This window comes from Parasteatoda tepidariorum, chromosome 3 (assembly GCF_982258835.1).
Source record: "Parasteatoda tepidariorum strain Cologne lab strain chromosome 3, Ptep-v5.0, whole genome shotgun sequence".
NCBI classification, from domain to species: Eukaryota; Metazoa; Arthropoda; class Arachnida; order Araneae; family Theridiidae; genus Parasteatoda; species Parasteatoda tepidariorum.
In genome coordinates this window covers 61201087-61218605 of record NC_141757.1, presented here as the reverse complement: position 1 = coordinate 61218605, position 17519 = coordinate 61201087, and the positions used below count along the sequence as shown (strand labels likewise).

At 29.9% G+C, this 17519-nt stretch overlaps 1 protein-coding gene and 1 long non-coding RNA gene across 2 annotated transcripts in view; one reads left to right on the top strand and one right to left on the bottom strand.

Moving 5' to 3' along the window:
• Nucleotides 1-17519, bottom strand: part of LOC122269752 (uncharacterized) — an 85936-nt gene that overhangs the window by 35003 nt on the left and 33414 nt on the right. The gene's annotated exons all lie outside the window — the stretch shown is intronic.
• The window catches only part of LOC107452034 (uncharacterized), a 142717-nt gene that overhangs the window by 123507 nt on the left and 1691 nt on the right, over nucleotides 1-17519 (top strand). Inside the window, exons 10-11 of the mRNA XM_043044315.3 lie at nucleotides 7858-8008; nucleotides 14543-14774. Of these exons, the coding sequence (XP_042900249.2) occupies nucleotides 7858-8008; nucleotides 14543-14774 (383 nt within the window). The remainder of the gene's footprint in view (nucleotides 1-7857; nucleotides 8009-14542; nucleotides 14775-17519) is intronic.

Here is a 17519-nt window from a genome sequence, read left to right as displayed (position 1 = left end):
ACGCTGAGAAAATAAAAAATAAATATGTTTTCCCAAGTCTCATACTTACATAACAATACCCTGCGTGATATTAAGAAGACACCCATTAAAGAGACTTAAATATTGCATATTGTTTAGTAACACTGACAATTGTAAAATGTAAATTAAATATTTATATAGTTATCTTTATAAAAAATGCAAAAACACATGTTTGGTAATCACAAATCCACGTTACTTTATACACTTTATCCGCTAAAGTCCGTTGTCACTCTAATAATTTCTGAACGGTAAAACCCATATTTATGAAAATGGGGTCTGGGTAAGATATAGTAAAGTTGTCATTAGTCATTACATTAGCTATGCAAGAGAACCGCTTACATCACCACCTGGCGGAAAAAATCGGTGTTAGCGTTCTTATTTCAAAAGTGGTACGAGTTACTAGAAAAATGTCAATTACAAACTTGTTCTGAATAATCGATTTATCATTATTAAAAAAAAATCTTGCATACAAAACTGCACTTGCCAGATATGACATCTATCTGTCTTGCTAAAAATGGTGTCTTTCATGCAACTAAAACACATCTGGAGATGAGATTGCTCGTCCCGCTGCACATTTTACAATATGTGACGCGCTCTCACAATCGGTAATACGTTTACCAAGTTCTTGCAATGTTGTTGGAGGGGTTGCACACACTCGCTATCTAATATATCCTCACAGAAAAGAGTTCAATGGCTTCAGATCAGTTGAACGTGGAGGCCATTCTACGTAATCCCCATACCCCATCAGTGGTTGCTGGTATCTCGAATATACTGTTGGTCACATGATGCCTTGTGTGGAAGTGTAGTTTTGTATTGGAATATGTAATTCGGAAGTCACAGTCACCCAACGGCAAGTCCTCTAGAAAATCGAACAATACGTGCCCTCGTAGAATACCGTGCCAATCAGTCTGTTTTTGAAAATTCCGCATTATAGATTTATCGATGATACTTGATGTCGAACTTCGAAAACACGTCCATATGATGTCGGCAAGAAACATTGTCTGGCCCTTTAAGAGGTTCATGATGAAGTTGTACCAATCATAGCGTTTCTGAGCATCCCCTGTCAGTAGTGCCTCCGCAGATGTAGGCTGGTAAGGATGACGTGATGGTAAGGATGGATGATGATCCATGTACGTTTTTTGAGAGAATACAGTGTTCACTGACCTCTTTTATACTGCTCTGAGAATGGGCGAGGGCATACATTATTGAATCTATGGTTGTACTCATCTTGAGTCTATGGTTGCCCTACTCTTTTTGGTCAGTTGGTCATACTGCCCGTCTCCCCGAAATGATAAACTGTCTTCACGATGATCTAAAATGAAGAATGTGGCAACCCGGGAAAATTTTCACAATATAGACGCTATGCCACTCATTCCTAGCGTCCACATTTGCTGTAAATTAAGACTATTTTGCAGTACTCATTGGTAGAAAATGTAGAAACTCTTTCTTTAATACTTTTTTTCTGGCATAGAGGTAGGACGTATCATTTATCTGCATAATACCGAAATTCGTGCGATTCGCATACAAAATGAGTGTTGAGTTGAATTGATGCTCTTTATTAACGATATTGCATCGTCAACTAATTTTGAGAGGAAAGCTGTAAGGAGAGCGTGGACTTGAACTGGGGCCCTCTCGTATTGTTATCACGCACGCTACTATACGTCTCAGTCTATAAGGTAAGGTCTGGAATTACTCATTTTTCTCCTCCTTAAAATTTTTGGAGTAACAAACCAAAAAAATACGTATTTTACGCTTTCTATTTTTAAAATTACTCTACGGAAGCTGCCTTCTCTTACTAAATCGATAATTCTAAACAACTTTGTAATTGATTTTTTCTCCGTATCTTTAACCGTTTTCGAGGTAGAAACGCTAATTACGAATTTAAGGAGGTGGTGAAAGCGGTTTTCTGGTATAGCGCATGTCAACTTTACTATACCTAGACCCCACACTTATGACTATAGCTATTGACAATCAGAAATTATTGAGAAGACAACAAATTTAAGCAGGAGCACTTTATATTATTCAAACTATAAGACCAAGACTTTTTTCTATGCTTACTAAAATTCAAGAATTTTGTGCAATAAAATATTATACAGTACAATACAATTATTATAGACTCTCCTAAAGGTTCAATATTATCATAATTACTCTTTTTACATAATGAAATAGAGTATTTTTTACGTTCTAATTTAAAGAACTTAATGAAAATAGGTACAGAGTGAAATTCTTAAAAGGTATGAAATTTTTGGTTCAGCTGTAGTTATAGAACTCAAAATTTTCTGCTTAGTCATTAAATAAAATAGTTTTTAATTGCAAAATGTGCTTCATCTATTGACAAATTTTCTTAATCTGCTATTTCTAAATTTACAAAAATAATCTTTTTTCCATTAACTCTTCATTTAGTACAGTAGATTATTTAGGGATGCGAGCTGTAAAAGAAGACTAACAGCTTCCCTTTCCACACCAGCGGGTAGTTTTCAAAGGTGATAATTCGACAAATGTGTGCCAAGACCCTAGGAAATGCTGCTAAAGTAGCATGGCTGTAGGTAAATTTGAAATACATAGCATTGCGAACTTTGAAGGCATAATTGCTATGGCATTGAACAATAATTACTAAGTACCTGGATTCCTAGTGGCGGCTTTGAGCCTACCCAACTACAGATAGATGTGTATCAGCTTGTCTAGCAAGTAAAGACTGACGGTACGCAATGACTACAGTCGGTACGCAATGCCTACAGTCGGTACGCAGACTGCATTGCCTATATATTGTAGTTTGGTTTCAAAACTATGGGGCGTTAACCTCCATGAACCTCTTGGCCTGGTTGCGACAACAGTACTTTACATTTAAATTAAAATTGCAAAACATATATGTGAAGCTTTCGAATCTATTACGCCAGCAAGGTCCCCATTGGCATTTACATTCAATAGGCGGGTCAGTGGGTTGAGATTGACAACAACTATAATATTAATGATTATATTTATATCTTTAAAGTTTTCAAACATAAAACGATCAATTACTTTTCACAAAAGGAAAAAAAAAACAACATTCTAATCAATTTTCTGAAACCAATTTTAAATCTTAAATTATGATGATTATGTATCGTGAAGAGGGCTCTTTTTTTTAAACACTTACGAGGTTTGCCAAACCCGAAAATCACCATATGTTATTATACTGCATTATTTTTCATTGTCGTGAATAAGACAGGCGGTGCTGTGAATAATAATAACACAATCCCAGAAACATTATTTCAAATCACACCTATTTCCACGTCTGACGTTTAAACTGAAATACAGACACTTATGATTTTTACCAATGCAAGCAGATGTTATTCTTTCCAATAAATCCCAAAGGCTGAAAACTCAACCATTCGTGAAACCTATTCGTGACTGCTTAGGTGATTATAAATGCTTCTTTAGGTCTTCTAATGGAGGGATTAGTCTATCTTTTGATGGATAGGAAGAAAAAAAAATTATTTACTCCTTCCCAGCAGATGTCCCTTGGGGTGAAATTCAAAAGATGTCGCGGTTTTTAGTTATTATTTCTTTTACTACATGTGTTAACCTTTTCTTGGCTTTGTGTCAGTGCGATTACCCTTGGCAAAGTTGTGATTTACTTGCTTTGAAGATTAACGTGAAAGACATTTGAATCTGACAAAATTTCTTCCAGCTCTAATTACGTGGGATTTAAAAATTTATAAAATACATCGGAAAAAGACACGGCTTCGTTCGAAGAAAGACAACGCATGATTGTTGTTTTCGATCTCTTTAGATGAGAGTGATAAAAAAATTTTTTTTTTGCTTTTGTGTCAATGCAATAACTCTTAGCAGAGTTATGATTTACTTGTTTTGAAGATTACGCGAGATAAGAATTTTGATTTCGATTAATTTTTTTCTAGCTCTGATTTCGTTCGATTTAAAAGCATAAAATACACTTTAGAAAAAGGCACTTCCTTGTTTCGAGGAAAGACATAGTAGAATTTTTAAAAAAAACATTCCTTTTATTTCAAACAATTAAGTGAGCGACGTATCAAAGAAGAAACCGACTGCACAGGATCGAACAATTTCTCCTTCACGACCCGAAGGGTGATCTTGAGGAGACATTTTAAAAAATGACGCTTTTTTTTTTTGTCAATGTGATTACCCATAGCAAAGTAATGATTTACCTGTTTTGAAGATTAACGCAAGAAAAGAATTTTGAATTTAATTAAATTTTTTCTAACTTTGATTTCGTATGATTTAAAAATATAAAATATACTTTAGAAAAAGACATTGTAGAATTAATAAAAATTTTGAAGAAAAAAAAACATTCCTTTGATTTTAAACATTTAAATGTGTGATGCATCGATGAAGGAACCGACTATACTCGATTGAATAATTTCTCCATAACACTAGAAAGACAGAAATTTAGCGTATACCTATATTTTGCTCAAAAGCAATCAAAATGACTGGATTGTAAAAGAATAAATAATGTGCAAAAAAATTTGTTTAAAACTAATTTTTAATATTTTTTATGTTACTTACAGTTATATAACAAGCTATTAGTAAATATTAACAATAAAAAATTAGATGTTGTACAAAATTCTAAGAAATTGTGTCATTATATACATCGTTGTTTTTGTCGAAATTAAAAGCAGTAAAAATGACTTCCTTAGTTAATCTAATGTTAACGCCGGGTGTCACTTAGGGTTAAAGTCAAAATATTTCACGGTTTTTAGTTATTATGTCTTTAACTACATGTGTTAACCTTTTCTTGGCTTTGTGTCAGATAGATTACCCTTGCCAGAGTTTTGATTTACTTGCAATAAAGATTAATACGAAAAAAAGGAAATTGAATCTGACAAAATTTCTAACATTTAAAATGTAATAGAATACATAAGAAAAGGACAGTTTCTTCCTCTATTGAAAAACACAGTAGAATTTCTGCATTCTAACACTGATGATGAACAAGATAAAAATATTAAATATATACCCTTCATTTTGATATTGTGAGATTCGTTGAAGCTGACATGCGTTGAAATGTTTCACATTTATCGGAAATATTTATTTAATAAAACTTAGATGACTTTATAAAAAGAATTTTAATAATCAAACCCATTTCATTTCAGTTTTTTTTTTGTCTATTATATTATAATCCTTCGTTCATATAATTTTTAATGTCATTGTCATTTAAAAAACTGAATGTTTGGCTCTCTATTTCGATGAACTATTCTGTTAAATATTTTCAATTTATGATAAGGCTAAAAGCTCGCAAATAGACATGTAATTTTAAAGTAATTAGAGCATATTTTAATAGTTACTCAACCTAATATTTGGATATTTTCAAAGAGCTTTTTTCAGAATAAAAATTTGCTATATTTATCAGTTCTATATTTATAAATTTTGTTTTTGCAAAGTATTTCACTTTACTTAAAGCAGTTCTGCTTTGTATAGATATAAGACTGTTTAAAAATAATCTTGCTTAATACTGGGATTTCATCTATGTGTTTTTATTCAGTACAAACAAATATGTTTGCATTAATTAACTTAGTAGGATTTAAAATTTTACCCTTTTCTTTAAAATCTGAGTTTAATGTTATAAAATATTTGAAATATCAATAAGCCATCTAATATGTAAAGTTCCAAGTCCCATAAAAAATTTCCAAGAAAAAAAAACTTTTTTTAGAATTTAAAGAAACTTTTTGATCTTTCTATCAAAAACATTTTCGTATTATTTAAAGTTCAAAAATTTTATAAAATTCAAATTCTTAAGATTGTATAAAATATAATATTAACTAAGAAATGTATCTCCTTTTTTTCAAGTAAAACTTGTTTTTTTTTAATACAATAGTTTCTTAAAACTATATATTTTTGAAATAACGTAATGACTTAGGCAGTACATTTGTAATTGAAACTTATATTTGTGATAATAGTTAAAATGTTTATCTGTTTGATATAACATTCATAATCAGAATAATTTTAAATATTCAGTTATACTACTCATTAGAAGTTAGTAAATTTCCCCATTTGTATCAATTATAAAACTCCAGCTGTTTGCTTTACTACCAGGTTTAAATGAGCCATTTGCCATGTTGTTGCTATGAGCAACGATAAGATTGGCTCTAAACTTTACCTCATTTTTTTCATGACTGCAACAGCTTTATTTTGCTCGCAACAGTTCTCTTGAAACACGTTTTATTCTATCACCTGAAATAAAATTAAAATGGTATAAGGCAATTTAAGATTTCTTGAAGGGCGGATGTGTCCTGGAAGACTTGATCTTGTAGTCACTCACTTCAAAATTAAATTCATCTCAAAATTATTTAGTTATTTTCAAAATTATTTATTTAGTCACTCATATGTATATTAAAAATGAAGAATTTTTATTTTGAGGGACCTCTATTTTCAAAAATAATTTTTTTTAAAATTATTTATCGAATTTGATTTTTTATTAAAACACTTTATGATTTTTAATAAAATTGTTTGCCTATATAACCCTGGAATATTACACTGAAGAGCCAAAAAAACCGGTACAGGCATGAGTATGCAAATAAAGGGGGGTATGGAGCCAATCAAAGTACAGCGCTGCGGCAACGGGAATATAAGACAACGAGTGTCTAGCATAGTTCTTAGATCGGTTACTGCTGCTACAATGCCAGGTTATACAGATTTAAGTGAGTTTGAACGTGGTGTTATAGTCGGCTCACGGGAGATGGGACATAGCATCTCCGAGATAGCAATGAAATTTGGATTTTCACGTACAACCATTTCACGAGTATACCGTGAGTATCGAAAATCCACCAAAATCCCCAGACATGAACATTATAGAACATATTTGGGATACCTTGCAACGTGATGTTCAGAAGATATCCCCATCCCCTTCTACTCCCACTGGTTTATGGACAGCCGTGCAGGATTCATGGTGTCAATTATCTCCAGCACTACTTCACACATTGATCGAATCCATGCCACGCCATGTTGCGGCACTTCTGCGTGCTCGCGGGGGTCCTACACGATATTAGGCAGGTATGCCAGTTTTTTTTGGCTCCTCAGTGTATATTGGAGAATTGAAAATAAACGCAACAGCTCACACAAGAATTCCTTGATAGTAACTTATATTTATTACAAATTATTTTATTATTAATATTACTATTCTTTTAGATTATTGTGGTGCCATTGTTAAACGAAATACAAACTTGCAGGTAAATTAAAATATTTAAAATTAAACAATCCAGAAATATATCACATATTATCCAAACGCTATAGTTTTAATGTTAGAAGCATCTACATACATAGGCATATTTTGGGAGGTAAAAATAGATTCAGAAAACAAAACTTTGATTTTTGTTGTAATGTTCACACAATACTTCTTTCAAAGGTAAATATTTTCATAATGAATACGAAATAATGGTGTGAATTAAGTCGCCGATAATTTGTTATCACTTTTTGATAATATTGTCGGTTAAAGATGTTTTATTATTTTTTGACTTATATCGTTATCAATATGGCATATTTTCCATAAATCCTACTTTTTTAGCTATTTACCTGTTAATGTTTGCCTGGTTAATATTTTACAATAGCAGGAACTCTTATGTTTGACGATTTTAAAATAATAAACCGAGATATATGAAAATAAGAAAATAAACCAATCACATAACGGTGAACGAAAACTGCGGTAACCCGAAGGTGACGTCATTGAAAGCAAAGAATATCATCGTAACCAGAAACGGAGTTTCAGCAAAATTGAACGAAAATTATCGCCAAACTCAAAGTACTCCGATTCTACACCTAAATCGTTTACCAGTAATGAAATTAATTGTATTAAATTTATTTATATTATTTATCTTATATATTGACTTACAGATGTCCGGTAGAGCCTACAGTGATTCAAGCCTTAGACAGGTTGCCTGGATCGAAGTCGTTAGTGGCACCATTTCAAGCATTTAAATTCGCCTCAGATTCTGCAGTAAAGTTTCAAATGACTGTCTCTTTATGTTTGGATACTTGTCCACCAGTAAGTTAAATTAATAATGCAGAAAAATTATGATATGTTATTGATTAATACTAATTGAATATTAAGTTTTTTTTATCCAAATAAAAGTATAATGCGTAAAAAAAATAAACGAGCACCCCTGAATAACTTTTGATCTAATGATCGGATCTTCATGTTCTAGGACTCAATCTTAATGATTCGAGAGGGTGATCTCAAACATGGAAAATAATTAGTGCAGACGATAGTTTAAGTTACGAAATCAAACACAGCATACATTCTCGGAATAAACATGCTTTTTTTTGCCGGATTGTAATTTCTGATCAACAAAATATAGCGGGTAGCCGCAATCTGGGAAATATAGTTCCAATAGTTTGGCTAAAATTTGAACTTCTTAATGCTAGTTTTATTTTTTGAGTATTTCGCATTATTTCGAGAACTTTTAATGCGAATTGAAAAATTTTTGCACACAATTATTAGTTTGTTTATCCAAAGATAATTCCATTCAAAAAATAACTTTCAGTAAATATTTATTAATTTTTATTATTATTTTATTTAATAATAGTCAAAAAATTTAAATTGCAAGGTATATAATTTTCACATCATTTTATAAAATGTGACTTAACATGGCAAAGCCCAACATTTAAGCTATAAAAGTGTTTAAGTTTCATGGAAAATTAATGTCGAAAACTGTTCATAAGTTTTTACTTAATCCATTAATGTCCATGTTGGTATTTTCAATAATAATTCGCAGATAAACTTTAAAAAATATGGTGTAAAACAAAGTGGAATATTCGTAAAAAAAATGGTGCGGCTACCTCAGCCATCATATTTTGAGGGTTAAAAATGAGAATCCGTAGACAATTTATTCGGAAAAAATACGTTTTTGTGTCTGGTTCCAAAACGTTCGATACAGTCTGTACTAATTTAATTTGCATATTTATGGTAAGACTCTCAAATCATTAAAATTAAATCCCCGTATGAAAAAATCCGTTCAATACTTGAGAAATTATTTATCGTGTTCACATTTTATTTCCTGACCTGCACATCTGCTCCTGCGCCCAAGATCAAGAAAACTGAGATGGGCACATTAGGCCTTGGCCCTCTATGGGCTGTCGAGCCACCGAGTTTAGTTTTTACTTTTTCATTTTATGCATTGCACAGTGCGCAAAATAAAAACAGAAACTTCTTGTGACAGAAAAAAATTGTATTTTTAAATTTTAATTTTTTAAGAACCCATAAATCTATAGTAATGAAAAATATATAAAATTATAGTAATGAAAAATATTTGCGCAAACTTTGCGCTAAAAAAATTAGATAAATGTTTTCCCAAAAAACTTGTGAAAGAAAAGAACGGCTGACAGTTGCATACCGATTTCACGAAACTTCTCGTTCTGACTGAAAAAAAGCTTGAAGTTATTTTTTCACATCAGCGATTTAACTAGCATAACTGTAACCAAGGTAATATATCTTATATCTTAAGATAAACAAATTTAATAATTGTATTCAAAAAGCTTTCGAATCTCTTAAATTATCAAGATGTGACGAAATATGCAAAAAGTAAAATTAGCATTAAAAAGTTCAAAGTCTCGACCACTTTCTGCTTGACTAAATTATTAAAGTCAAATATTGCAGAAAAAGGTTATCCCCTCTTCCTTTAATGTTTAAGTATCTAAATCAGTCGAAAAAAATATGTTTATTCAGAAAAAAAAGTACGCTTGCGTGTGTCGCATCATCTTAACAAGTTAATTAGCATACTAATAAAATTAAACCAAAGAACATGTCAATCCAATCATTAGATCAAAAGTTGTATTTCTAATTTGAAAAATATCTTTCATGACGGTAGCTCGTTTAAAAAAATTAAAAAAAAAAACGAACACAACCAAATGTGTCTTTGAACTCAAATGATCAGTCAGTATGACACTTGTAACCTTCATTTTTTAAGAAATCGATCTTTAAGAAAAGACACGTAGTATAAGAAAGAGACAATTCATAAAAAGAATATTTCCTGCGCATTAAAGAGTTCAACAACTTGAGAGAAGAAAAAAAAACAATTTTAAATTAAAGCTTTTATCTGTGGCGTAGTTTTCGGTTATTTAACTTTTTTTTTAATAAATCGATGTTAACATTTTGCATAATTATCAGTTCATTGCGAAATCTATGTATCTCTGATGAACTGAACATCACGAACTGACCCCCACGTATCTACCTTAGATTACTTTTTTTTTCTCCGTTGCAATTTCTGGTTTAAAATCAGTAACTACTATCTATTCTAATGGGTGAAGCACCAGATTCAACTGCTATAATTTTTCGAAAGAGACAACAAATCTTATACCTCTGACATCGAGATATAAATATTCTCTCTTTATGGCTAACCTTAAATTTTACAATGAAAGTCCTTCATAAATATTAATCATCATCATTAATATTTATGAAGGGCTCAATGGTTTGCAAACACAAAATATCTAACTACTAACATTAAAATAGATGAATACAATATGATTTCAAAAACTTGTGCTTGATTTAAAAATGTGTAAAATACAATACATATAATAATCATAAAATATAATAATTTTTAAACAATAATGTATTCTACATAAATTTTTATAATTGCTTTCCAATATTTTACAAATTTTAAAATTTCTTCTTTGTAGAAGTTTTTTGTTAAAGATTTTTTTTAGATTATTTATTACAATACTTCCAAGTTATTGTTTTATCACGTGAAGGAAGTTCGTAAGAACTTATTGATCTGTTGTCTCACCATACGCATAACAACGATTTTCCCGAGTGCCAATTCAGATCCTTCACAAATTTGTTCAATATTGATGAAAAATGATATCCAAAAGGTTAAAAAATAGTATCCAATTTTTATGTGTTCGTACATATTTGTCCAATATTGATAAAAAAAAAGGATATCCAATAAGGAAAAAATAGTATCCAATTTTTATGTGTTCTTACGTATTTGTCCAATATTGATAAAAAAAAATGATATCCAATAAGGAAGAAATAGTATCCAATTCTTATGTGTTCTTACGTATTTGTCCAATATTGATATAAAATGATATCCAATAAGGAAAAATAGTATCCAATTTTTATGTGTTCTTACATATTTGCATTTCGTTAAAAACAATATTTTAACTCGGTAAGAAAAAAAAATGCTGTTGAAATTCCCCCAAAAAATGTCTGTTTTTACCTTTAACTCCCGATAGTAAAAAAGAAATCTAAAATCAGCTTTTTACTTAAATAAAAAAAAACTATGTAAATTTTTTCGTTTAATTAATTGTTGCGTTTAATTAATTGTTTCGTTTAATTGTTTCGTTTCGTTGTAATTACGATGTTTAATGAACATTTTTTTCATATTTGTCCATCTATTTTTCGATTCAGTTCACTCGACGCCCTCTTTATGCTAATTGTAATAAAGTTTACCAACACAAATGAAATGCCAAACGCACGTAAAATATTTTTGAGCTTTGATTTATAATATTGTTTGAGGGAAATATGCGCATCTATTTTTTTTCATGATCTAAACATTTTTTTACAAACCCAATACAATTTTAAAATTGTCATATACACTCAACATTTTTTAATTCTAGAGTGTTTCTTTTTTAAAAATCAGAAATTTAAATACATGTTGCAAAAAAGCCTATAAATGCAAAAAGAATGCAATTTTTTTTATTGTACTTGCACATTTGCAATTGTTAAATACAATATTTTAATACGGAAAAAAAATTCACAAAATTTAATTTTGTTGTCAAAATTTCTAAAAGTGTTAATGTTTGTCCTTTGTCTAAGTTTGTGATGATAAAAAAGCATAAGTTCAGCAAGTTATTTAAGTCAGAAAAAACTAATTTTTTTCTTTTGAATAACATTGCTCTATGGACATCAAAAAGTAGTTATATACAAGGAAAAAAAACATGATTAATTTGATTTATCATTAAGCACTTTAACAAACAATATTCTTATGCTTAAATTTATATCAATGACATGATCAGAATTCGAATTTCTTACTTGTTCTCAAAAAATGCTATTAATATTATATACAAGGTTTAGAATTTCTTTATTTCAGAAAGAAAGAAAATTTTAAAAATCTATGCAGGATTTTAAATTTTTTTAATGAACAAAGTGCGACTTTTTTAATTGAGAATCCTATTTTTAAATATTAGAAATGGCACATTTCTAAAGGAGGCACTAATTCAAAATTCTGGCCTTATTCCCAAGTTTTCCTAAGTCGAGCTCTGGTTGCGAGTATTCAAAAAATATATATATTTTACTTAGCAACAAATTTAAAATAATGATTTTTTGAAGTGATGCCAGCAAATAGAAAAAAATAACTCTAAAGTTCTTAAAAGAAAAGCACTTCTGTGATGATTCGGAATTTAAGTAAAAATAAATCTTTCGTTGATTTGGTATTCGATTTATACACTTCTTTTCTTGTTTAGTTCCGTATTGTTGAGCACTTTAATGATCAAGTGCCATAACATCAAAGTGCTTTAGCAACATAGCTATTATTCTTTTCCTTTGATCATACAGGGTGTAAAGCTGGTATTCTTTTTTCCCATTTTCAGTGACTTTGAAATGGCGACAAGATTCCACCAAAAATTTTATATCTTTTTTTTTTTTACTTAATGTATTTTGTTTGTTTTTCAACCGTGAGTGGCATTTCAATCAACCTGAGTTCTTTGCCTCCTGCTGTTTTATAATGAAATAAGTTCAAGTTGGTAACAGATGGTTAAATATAAATTACAAGAAACAAGAACCATTTCGTCATACTATTCACCCATTGTCAGAATGTTCATGTTCTGATAGCATATTTCATTTATATTTATTAAACGTCTCTTACTCTAAAAAAGATCTAAATAGATGAAAGATGTAATTGTAAAATATGCAAAAATTTTAATAAAGTAGTATGCAAAGCAAAGCGTAAAGCTGGTGGAAATACTTTTAAATACTGTTTTAAACAATGCAAAATATAATAAGACTTTTTATACTATTTTAACAACAAATCGGTCATTTTAATATCTCTAGCTAGCAAAGTAAAGCTAGTTAAATTATTTTAAAAGAGTGTTTTAAACATTGCGGAATGTGATAAGACTCTTTATACTATTTTAACAAAAAATCGGTCATTTTAATATCTCTAATTTGCAAAGTTAAGTGTAAAGTTAGTTAAATTACTTCAAAAGAAGGTTTTAAACTATACAGATTATAATACGACTACTTATACTATTTTAACAACAAATCGGTCATTTTAATATCTCATAATTACAATATAAAAAATTGGAAGAGCTCAACAAAATTATCATTGTTCTAAAATAATTCCAATAGCATAAAGACAATATTATATTATTCCTATATTACATTTGCTTTTTAAGGTGCTAGACATTCAAACGGAAAATTTTCACGTTTTCAACGAAGCATTGCAAGAAACACAGACGACAAAGGTAGCAGACATTAATCTCAAATAAACAAAAAAAATTGCACGCATGAGTTCTTTTACAGACAGTTTTTTCATTTGGTACTTATTTTATGCAAATTTAACAATCAAGTTTTTAACGAACTGTCAAATAATAATAAATTTGAAATTCGTTTGCATCCAGTTTTAAACACTAGCAAAATAAATACTAATATATTCTAAATACAAAATTAATATTTGTAGATATAAAACATTTAAAGGGATCAACTGAAATACTTTTTTATTCATCTCAAAAAGCTCATTAATAAAGAATTTAAGCTAATTTACATATTATAAAATAAATCTTCTATGCACACTACTTTAAACCTGTAATGCATAATTTTATATTGAGAATTATATTATGAAATTTTTTATATAATTCTTTATTTTACACCTTTAAAATTATTAAGTAATTTTATAAAGTAAACATTTATTTTTGTAGAAAAAGACATTTTGTCATTGTCAGGACTTTCATTTATTTATTTATTAAGAATAAGATTTAGCGAGGCTGGTTAAATTAAGATAAATAATAATAATGAAAAAAAAAATAATCTGCATGGTCAATATCAAAAACGTCGCGTGAAAATTTTACTTTATTTTTATGTTATTTTTAGAACAGAAGACTGACTTATGTTTGGAGGACTTAGAATTAGTAGTAGATGTATTTTAAATGTGGTTTAATAAATAAATATGTTTTTTTAATTGCACTAAATCATATTTTTAATTAAATCCTTGAAGATTCTACTTGTTTAGATCCAAACAGCCCGGTTGTTTACAGATAGTCTTACAACAAAAATGTGACAATTACAGTAAAGAATAAATGATAACTAAACTTGGAGCTTCATCATATTTTTTTCGTTTTTTGAAAGTTTATTTACTTTTTCTCTCGAATATGCTTGCAAATCACCCTAGAACTTGTTCAAAATATTTACACAATTCCTGTATTTAGCAAAAACTCATTTCCTTACAAATAGAAAGAAAAAAACGCCTTATCTTGAAAAAGTTCACATTTTATCTTTCCTCGAATTTACAAAAAAAATCACATCAATTCAACCTGTCTACAAATCCATTGTGTTTCAAGCCTCCTAATTTATTTTTCTCCCCTTCAGGCTGATTGTGATGTTCCGAGTTCAAGCCCAACACAATCCTATGGTAAAAGAAAACGTCGTAAGCGAAGATCAACAGGCTCTCAATTCCTGGATTTGCATCCTGGAGATGTGATAAGTGATGTCACGATGGAAAGTCCAATGTTTCTCGTGACTAATCTCAGTCCTTCTCTCGATTCCGAGCAGACCCAGAGTGGAATAGAACAGCGTTTCATTTCAGCTGACCACACTGAAGGTCAGTATTATTTCTTAATTTATTTTTTTATTATTCTGTTTTCGACAAATAACTGGTTTTTAATTTTCTACCGAGCTATGACAGTTGTCACCATAACAAAACTAATTCACTGATCCTAAAAATCCTTATAAACGTATTAGGTCTGTATTAGTTTTAAAATTTTTTTATTCCGATGTCGACACATAACTGGTTCCTGATTTTCTGTGGAGTTATGATGGTTGTCACCATAACAAAATAAATTCATTGATCTGTAAAATTTTCATAAACTTATTAGGTCTGTATTAGTTTTTAAATTTTTTTATTCCGATGTCGACACATAACTGGTTCCTGATTTTCTATCGAGTTATGAGGGTTGTGACCAAATCAAAATTTTGAAAATCTTTATAAACTTGCTTTAAAGTACTGCTACTGGTCAGTATTGCTTTTTTTTAATAATTGGTTCCTAATTTTCTACCGATTTATGAGGGTTGTCGCCATATCGAAATTAAAGCTGATTTTGAAAATCTTTATGAACCTGTCAGGTCAGTATTACTTTGTAATTTTTTTTATTCCGATGTCGGCACATACATGGTTCCTACCTCGGATTATAGCTCTCGATCAACAGAACCTTCAAAATAATAGCTTTCTGCCTTAAAATATATAAGTCACTTGGTTTATATTTTAGATTTAATTTCCTCTCCCATAAAAATTTCGCTTTTTAAGGTTTGCACCCGTCTCACAAATTTAAACAGTGTTTGTAATAAAAGTTTAAATTACCAGCGTCTACGAATTTTGGAGAATATGCCGATAATCATTAAAATAGTTGAAAATCCAAAGTTGCGTAGATTTTTAAGTTAAGTTTAACTTTTCAAAGATTGTTTTAATGTCGAGAAACTGCGTAAGTATGTTATTTGATTTATTTGAGGTTTTAATTAAGAAGTTAATCTAAAATAAATTCGATTTCATAACATGCATTTACAAGAAACAAATGAAATGTCTACTTTTATGCAGATTACAAATCAACATTAGTTGCAAGTTGGTACAATATTTGCTACAATTAGAATTTTTAATACACATATATTACAGAGAAATAAAAAACTGAGAGGCATTCTTATATTTTTATAATCCAATATTCGGCATAAAACAAAATTAATATCACTTAATAACAGTGTCCAATTTAAATGAAAAATATAATTATATTTTGTGCCGTTATTGAATTTGAAAATAAAAAAAATTACCTCCAATTTCAACTAACTTTTAAAAGCTGTTACTTAATGACAAAAATACCCCCAATCATTTACTTTTTGCATATTTTAATTGGCTAACAGGTTATTAATTTCACGCTTACCTCTCAGCTTCGCTTTACTAATTATTTCTCTCGTCAAATATCGTTAGTCAGGCGTTTTATGAAATACTTAAAATTTAAGACAGCTCAAAGAAAAAAAATAAAAGATTGTGGAACCTAATTTTAGTACCAAGGAAGCCATTAGCAGTTCTTCTTCCAATTGTGGTAAGTGTAACAATGCCACTCTAACAATTTGCAATCACACCGAAAGGGTTAAAAAGTAAGAAAAAATATTAATTAAAATAAATTCATGAACCTGTAGCGAAAATGATTGCAACTTTCACTTTACGAAAAAAAAAATCAAAACAAAACCTTGCCCATCCATTCTTTTAAAGTAATTGTTATGCGCGCACTATAGAGAAAAAGACATCCTGTTCTACGGTAATGCCAAAGAAAAGATTCGTAATGATGATGTCATAATTGCCATTATAATAAAAGAGAAAGCAATGCTTTCTGCTTTCTCGACTTTGAATTTTTCCAAGGAAGAAAAACTTTAACAGGCACGAATCGCACTCTATTGTTCTAAAGAAAAGCCCCTGAGGGGGAACAGAACAGTAAATAGTGCTTTACAGTAACTGTGGTCCCAATTGGGGGGGAAAGGATAAAGACTAGTCGGTTAGTGGTGGAGAAAATGAAGCTTAGTTTAGGCATGGCCGCTTTCTTTCATAGGACAGCAGAAAAGGATACAGAGTAGTTATCTGTTCTGTTGCCAATTAAATTCTTTCGTTGTTTATGAATGGTTAACACCAATTAGCGAAGCTTTTTAATGAAACACTATGTGGCTGATAGCGAACAAGAGGAACCTGTCACTCTACTCAAAATCGATACTGAGTTTTGTATATGTTGATATCAATGTTGTATCAAGAAAAAATTATTTTTAATTTTCTGTGAAAATTTATAAATACTCTTGTGTTATGGTTTGAACCAACAGTTCCCAATTTCTTCGACTACGGAACCCTAATTAATCAACCTTCTTTAGTCGGAACCCTAACTTTATAAAATTTAAGGTTATTTTGAACGTTATAACCAATAAAAGACTATATTTTAAATATTTAATTAGAAGAATGAAGATTTTACATTGTTTTATCATTAATAATCTTAAATTAGGTTTTATGTCCGACAGTTAAACTTGAAAGTCCTAGTGCTATAACTAGTCTAGTAATGAATTTGTTTCTGGTGTATATACATAAGCTGAAAATGATTAAAATAGGCCGAATTATAGTTTACATTGAAATGAAAACTTAAAAGAATTGCTATAAACGTTGGAAATGGTTATTATTAAATAATATGCTCCTAACCATATACTCGCTTTACCCTAGCTCAGGAAACAATTCATAATAAATAGAATTTGTCGAAGAAAGTTCATCAACAGCTTAAACTAACAAACCGTATAAGTTGGTCGTAAACAAAGAGTTTGTAAA